General features: G+C 46.1%; 1 protein-coding gene across 2 annotated transcripts in view; it reads right to left on the bottom strand.

The window, feature by feature from the left end:
• PAMR1 (peptidase domain containing associated with muscle regeneration 1) overlaps positions 1-6,082 on the bottom strand; it is a 55,418-nt gene extending 49,336 nt beyond the window's left edge. For both annotated transcript variants that reach the window (XM_009102158.4, XM_009102157.4), the window contains exon 1: positions 5,881-6,082. In XM_009102158.4, the coding sequence (XP_009100406.2) occupies positions 5,881-5,953 (73 nt within the window). In that variant the 5' untranslated portion in view covers positions 5,954-6,082. The remainder of the gene's footprint in view (positions 1-5,880) is intronic.
• Positions 6,083-7,716: the final 1,634 nt, after the last annotated feature.

The following is a 7,716-nucleotide window of genomic DNA, read 5'->3' on the forward strand; positions in this document are numbered from 1 at the left end:
TTTTTTAAGTGGCCCTTCTAGGATTTTCTTCTCAGAAATCATGGAATCTATTATTTTGAGGTTCTGTAGAAGCTATTCTTTAAAGAAATATGATTGAAGAGTTTATGCAGGATCCTTTTTATCTCAGGGCTATTGAAAAAAAGGTAAATAAAACCTTTGCCTCAGAAGTTTAAGAGGGATATGCAGAGAGTCACTTATGTGTGTAAGCAGTGTTTGTTTGTGTGGCTGAGCTCAGCCTGTGCTCCAGGGAGGCAGAGGCATAACCCTGCTCCCCTGTGTGTGTTTGGGGATGGGCAACCACTGGCAGCTCCCACACACACTCTTGGCCATTATTACCGCAGAACAGAGGAGAATGAGGCAGAGAAAAGTGGGGGAAGATTTATTGACTGAGTAAAATGCTGAAAGCAAGGCCTCGGCCAGCTGTGGCAGAGATAATTGTGGGGTGTTTTGTGAGCTTCACTTTGATAATCTTCCAAAGCAGGCAGTCTGGCTTGCAGGCAGTGACTGTGTCTTTGATTTTGGGACAAGCCGGAAGAAGCTGCTTGACAACCCATGCAAAATATTTAACTGCAAAGAACAAACAAGACTCTGGACAGGCAAATAAACAGTGGATTAATTTATGAGATTTTAATGATGGAAGAAAAGCCATTAAATCCAGGCATAAACAACTCACATGGAAGCAGCTCAAGACTATGGAAACCATGCAAGAAATGCCTGTGCTGGGAAAGCACGCAAACGTCCAGGGTGTGTGCTGGAGGGAAGACCTGCTTGGCCCAGGAGCCTGGCACAGCCCAACACACTTCACCTGACACTTTGGGTCCAGCCTGAGCAGGACTGTGAGGTGGGAGATCAACATTTTTAGGTTCAGATGGCAGTGCAGTCATGCTTGCTACCTGCATCTGCACCTAGCAAGACCTCCTAATCCCTACAGCATGTCAGATCCTAGAGGCTGTCAGTGATGGATTTTGAGGGACAGCAGTTGGAGGCAATACTCCCAGACAATGTTCTCCTTGTTGGCAGTGTCAGTCCATCAACTCCCCTCAGTGATGTTGCTGCCTCCCCTCATGCCCAGGGCTGGGATCAGGCTTAAAGCTTTGGTGATTCAGGAAGAGATTCACAAGCACATTGTTGCCTCAGGGGTGGGTCAGGCCTCTCATCATGGTGAAATGTCAGCTTCAGCTGACTCATCCTTTGCCATAGTGAATTTGTATATCATAGATACCTCACTAAATGGAAAGGGATTTCTGCTCCAAAGATCTGAGAGCTGGGAAAACTGCAGCTAAGAAGTAAGGTGAATTGAAGCAAGTCCAATTATACCAATTATTTCTTGTGTCTTCCACTTCTTTAAAAGAATGAGGATTTTTTTTAGAGTACAGTCACTTTAAGCTGATATAAGCCCTTGCTGCTGCTGCTGAGATGGGACATTTTTCTCCCTCCTCTCCCTGACTTCCCATTCCCATCCCTGTATTTGTTCTGACAGTAGCTGCTATGTGGAGGGACCAGACAACTGATTGAGCAAAAATCCAGTTTGCCGTATCTGTCCTTGGAGGGAACTTCTTATGCTACAAGTCCATTCTGCTATTCTGCAAAAATTTTCCTTCAATGCCTCAATTTATCCATCAGTACATTGGCAAACACTACTTAAGCTCAAAGAAACATTATTTCAAGTTGCTTTGAAAAGTGCCATTTGCAGTTACAGCGCAGTGTAAGACCAGATACCAACAGATAGATACATCTCTAGAATTTGAGTCCATAGAGACACTATGGTTAAATAACTTTTTATCACTTTTTATCACTGGTTAAATAATCACTTTTTGAAGTGATTATTTAACCAGTTTATGTTGCACTGATGAGAACATGCCCCTTTGTGTTTGATTTCATCTTTCTTGTTCAACATGCTGCTCAACAACAACTACTGTCTTGAAGAAACAAGCAGTTGAATTTGAAGGAGCCATTTCTTAAGGCTGTTAGTAGGGAATGTTTGGCCATGTAATAATTCTGAAAGGATTCCTTAACTTCTCATTAAAGAAAAGACAGCTTCAACAGAGATGTAACCTAGTAGCAGCTTACTCTTTCTTTAAGTCCATCTCATTTTTCTGCTCCTTTCTTACTCGGCTCTACCACCACTGCACAGATATGCAAGCTGGGTCTCACCCCAAAGCCATCAGGTGTGTGGACATTGACAACAGGAAATGCTCTGAGTGCAGCACTGGGTGAAACTGTGGCTCCATTGTGATGAGTAATAAAATTCTCCATTTGATTTCAGTGAGGCCAAGAGGAAGACATCTTAGAAGGGAAGAGGGATGTTCCCTTTAAGAGACTTTTACTGGGGCTCTTGGAAGATGATGTACCCCAAACCCTTAATAATAAAGTGCAGGTCTTTATTGTTAACCTTTTTGCCTCCGATTAACTACTGTGCAAATTATGTCTGTTTGTCTCTTTGATATGTTAAGAGGATGAAAGGGATAATGCTGTCTCTAAAACCACTTGCTTCTCTCTAGAACTTAAGTACCTATTACTCTTTCAGCAGCTGGGCTAATTAAAATAGGAGTTGAAATACATCCCTGTTTTAGTTTTACTCAGTGTGCTTATTTTATGGTCAAAGATCTTTGCTGAGTAATTAGCCTGCTGCTTCTTCAGAGTCAGTTAGCATCCTTTTCTGCCTGTAGTGTGTGCTTTCACACAGTGGCAAGTGGGGAGAGGCAGAGAGAAAGGATCTCTATTTTTAAAAAGAATCAAAGCCAGTGGAAGAGCACAGGAGGAAGTCTACAATACTAAGTGGAATCTGCCCATTTAATAAATGCACACTAATTTGACTGTCTTTTTAAAATACCCTTCTCCTGTAGTTTCTTCTCAGTATTTATGACCTGGCATTTGTGATCTTATTATTGGCACTGTGGCCTTGTGGCTTCATTTGAGAAAAGCTGTGGCAGGAACAAATAGCCAGGTTAAGACTCTTCAGAGGTTGCCACATCACCCTTCAGCTTTGATTCTCTCTGGGACAGAGGATCCTATTCTGGGCAGAAGAATTATACTGTTATGATCAGGAAGAGCATTTGTCTTCTCTGTGCTGCAAGACAAGGAACAGGAACAGGTAATGAATGTAGAACTTTTGAGTAAGTGACAGCATTGATGATGTTAGACTTCTGCAATAGCAGAGAATGTTTGGAAATCTGCGGAGAAGAAGCAGCTGCAGTACTGAAATGAATTCATGACCACATAACATGAGAATGTGCTCGTGTCCTAAACGTGGAGGAGTGGAGCTGGACCTGTCTTGAGGGCTTGCCTCTTGTAATGGTGTGAGACCTGCAACATGTTGACAACTGAACTTGCAGTTAATGTTGCCCAGATAGGAACAGTCCACACAGACGGCAGCAACCCTCCTCAAATTTTAGTCCTTACAGCTCCTTTGGAGTGTGTAGTCCAGCCCTAACCAAGGACTGAAGATGCTCTCAGCCTGCCTGGCCTCTGTCCCTGCTGATAGCTTGCCTCCCTGCCCTTGGTTTTCCTTCCAGTTTGCCCCTCACCGTGTCCCTGTTCTTGCAGGAGGGAGAAGGGCATCCACGTGCCCAAGGGAGGTCCTGCTGCTGACAACTGCATCGTCCTGTGGTGGTCACGGGTCCTTCAGGGCTGGTGGAGAGAAAAATCCTGGGCATTGGCAGGCTTGCAGGGACTCCTGGGAGCTACTTGAAGAGACCTCAGGGTCAAAAGCAAGTAACCCCAGCATTTTTTCCAAAATAAAAAGCAAGTCTCTTTCCCTTTGTCCATGCTAAGAACCTAAACATGTGAACTGAAGTAACCCATTTGCTAAGATTGAATGCATCTGGATGTGTCTGAGTGCATCTGGCCTTCACTTCTCTAGACAGAGGCTGGAGCTGGAGGGGGAGGGGAAGAGAGGTTGGGAAGGGTTTAGATAGGCAGAAACACACAAAAACACACATATATTTTTAAGGAAACATGAGTCACTTGCACTCCAAGTTTATTCCAAAAAGTAAATTCCCAGACCGCCCTGACTCCTGCCCCCAGCTCTCGAGGCAGGCCCTGTGCAACTGGGTGTGATAAATATGGATAAAAATTGGATACATCTGTGGGGAGGAGACAAAACGCTATTTTCCAACCTGCCCTGACATGTTAAGGCCACTGCACTTCTGAGTCGCTCCCCAGTCTCTGAGAGCCCCTCCTGCTGTGGCTGGAGGGGGCTCCTGGTCCCCTCATGCTGCCAGCTGTGTGCCAAGCAAGTGCCAGCAGCTGCTCCGCCAGCAGCAGCAGCAGGGCAGGGGAGGAATGGCAAGGAAGGGCAGGGGGCAAGGGGACAGCTGACGTCCATGTGTCCCACAGGCTCCTCTCACAGTGCTCCTGGTGTGTGAGGAGTGGGTGTTGGGGGTGCCAGCACCCTCCCTCCAAAGCTCACAGCCCCACAGCCCTTGTGTCTCACTGGCCATTGTTGTCCTTCCTCCTGCCTTCCCTTGTCACACTGCTGCCAAGGGGATCAGGGCTAGATTACTGTGCAGATCAGATCCTTGCCATGAGAGAGCTGTGCTGCCCCTGTAGCAGGAGGGGTTTATGCCCACCCAGGTGCCTGAGAGCCACAGCCTGTGCCCAGGGATGCTGTGCCACTGGCAGGGCTGGTTCTGTGCCACTCCAGCACATGGCACATGCCATGGAGCCACCTTGCCTGGCCAGTGTGCAAAGTGGCACATGTCTGAGGGAGAAGCCACTGCAGGGACAAGTCAGTGCATGTGGCACAGAGGTGGGGAGATGCTCTCTGTGCTTGTGACCCAGGAGGAGCTTTGGCAGGAGACCAGCCTCCCAGGATGGCTGCAGGTGCTGCTGGCCAGCCTGGAGGGCAGATGATCCTGGTCATCACCCGCTCCCTGTGTCCTGAGGGTTTGGCAGGGAAGGGCACTGCATAGGCAGACTCTCTGCTGCAGCCCCTGCTGAGGGGGCTTCTGAAGAACCATCCCTGACACCAGTTCTTTACAGTCATTGAGATCTGAGTGCATGCAGATCTGACAGCTCCCCTGGTAAGAGGAGTCAGCAGTGCTGAAATATGCAGCAGCTTCAAGGGTGGGTGACTTGAGGGCACCTCACCTCCCAGTCCTAAGGGCTGCAGCTCCCAAGAAAGCAGCCCACGATGCTGACAGCTGGCTGCTGCAAGCAGGTCTGGACACCTCCAGGTGTAAACAGCCCAGGTTCGTGGCCATAACTACAGCAAATTTGCACTCAACAGTAAATGCTTTTTGCTCAACCTTATCAAGATAATACTTGCTGGTTCAGCAGAAACTGGGATGGGGCTCGAGTACAAAAAAGATCGTTCTGCTTTAACAAGGCTTCCCCTTCGAGAGAATAATATTGGAAGAGCTAAATCCCAGATTGGAAACAATGTGTGGGTTTTGTTTTCTTTTTTTCCTTCACTTTTTTCTCCCTTGCCTTCATTCTTGGTGTTGGGGCTGGAGAGGAAAATCTCTGCCTTGCCAAACTAAACAAATTACGCTTTACAATCCAGAGACTTAAATGCCTCTTTTTATCATCATTTCCGTAGCACTGAGTGTTGAGAAAATAAAAGGACTAATAAGCAAAGTGGTTGCATACCTTTTTCTTAATGGCCATTGGCAAACAAATTCAGCCAGTTGTTTCTCTTTAAGGCTATTAAGTTTGCCTGAAAATCATTCCTGGGTAAACCTACACACACACACACACACACACTCCATGCTGACAGGAAAAAAAGTACATAAAGCAGAGCCCCTTCTTTCTATTATTGCTGTCCCTGCAGATCTCTCTGCTTCCCATGACAGCGCATGAGATCAAACCCCTCTGACCACACTGAAGGAAAGGGGCTCATTCCACCACGCCAGGAACACACACGCTCTCTTACAGTACCTCTTGGCAAGCAGGAGATGAGCAGGAGCTGCAGAAGAGTGAGTCCTACAAGTGTCCAGGGTGCTCGCTCCATACTGCCCAGGCCAGTGCAGCGGTGTGACTGCTCGGGAAGGGAGAGCAGGCAAACAGCTTTTACTGGGACCTCACCAGCTCCAGGCTGCGAGGGATCTCAGATTTCAGACCTCAGCACGCTCCCATCCTCACCAGAGGGGAACTACCTTCAAGAGACTTCTCAGGCGTCCAGAAGCACACGTCACCCCAAACCTCTCCAACTGTTGCCTTAACCCTTTCTGGACTCTGGCAACAGATCCTTTCTGTGATGGCTTTATTGGCTCAGTGCTCAGAACAGAGATAGCAGCTTTCCTTATGTAAAGAAAGCTCTTTTAAAGCTGGGAGAAAGAGGAATGCAGATATCTCTCTAAATGAGCCATCCCAGTTGCTGCGGGTGAGATGAAGTTACGGGCATCTCCAGAAGGAGGCACTTTGTCCTTGCTCTGTTGGGCTTGTGGGGCTGATGCATCCTGGGGGTGGCAAGGCAGGGTGTGGGGTGGGTGCAGAGAGGGATTCCTGTCCCACACTCCCACAACTGGGCAGCCTGGCCAAGTGACATGGTTCACTTTACGACGTGCTTAAAATAGCCGTGCGTTTTTATGGTGGGGCAGATGAATGAATGAGGCTCAGTAAAAGTTCACTCCACAGTGGATGAAAACCACAACACACAAAAGGAATCACTTGGCATATGTGTGCTTGTGCTAGTCAAAACCTTTTTACTGTCCATTTCTGCCAGAAAACGCAATTTTGGCAAAATTGAAATGTTTTGTCGGAACATGCTGATATTGAGGAAATGTTTAATCCAAACAAAGGAGACCATTTAGTTTGGATTTTATCTTTGTGTCATATTTTGTTTTGCCTTTTCTATTAGCACATGCTACTGACTTTTTTTCTTGTCTTCAACCCATATTATATAGCAGCATGCTTAATTTTCTCTAAATTTTTTCTTGAACAATTTTTTAGTACTTTCCAAAGGACATGTTTTTTACCTCTAAATCAGACTTTCCCAATTTGATTTCTATAGCAAGATTTCAAAAATTACATATATTATGAGAGGGAGAAAATAGAAAAATTGGCATTTGCTTTGTAGTAGGAAATCAAGTTACATATATTATGAGAGGGAGAAAATAGAAAAATTGGCACTTACTTTGTAGTAGGAAATCAAGTAACCCTAAAAGCTTTAGCAAATACCTACAGTTTGTAAGACTCAGGCATGTTGAACAGCCTCAAAAATTTGAGAGCCATTGCCAATGGAAGCCTTGAGTAGTTCAGTGCAGTGCAAAATCTCCTACACCTTCAGGTGGTCTTTCATGGGGTGAATACCTTTAACCAGACATCTCTCTGGTTTAGGCTAGTCTCTCTGCCAACCTCTTGACTTTACAGTGTGAACAGTCTTTTCAGGATTTGTACACCTTTCATATAAAACAGTGCCAATGTATTTTTTCCCCAAATCTTTAACACTGATACAAATCTATCATTGAGAATACTAATAGAAGACCTGAGATGGGTGTCAAGATTTTAGCCATATTGGCACATAATCCTTGCAGAGCTAGCCTGGCTGCTGCCCTGGATGCTTTTCTGCTCAGGAGGTCACCAAAGCTCTCCAAGTCCCACTGGGCCTTATGGCTCAGTTACTACATTCTCCTGGAGCCCACGGTGGACATCACTTTCCCCAGGGCCCTGAAACTCTGCCTTGGTGGTCCCTTGCTCCTTTCTGATCATTCATATATGTGCTCTAAACTCCTTCCTAATTCCAGATTTGGGCTCCTTTAACAAGCCATTTCT

The sequence above is a fragment of the Serinus canaria genome, chromosome 5 (genome assembly GCF_022539315.1).
Source record: "Serinus canaria isolate serCan28SL12 chromosome 5, serCan2020, whole genome shotgun sequence".
Classification (NCBI taxonomy): Eukaryota; Metazoa; Chordata; class Aves; order Passeriformes; family Fringillidae; genus Serinus; species Serinus canaria.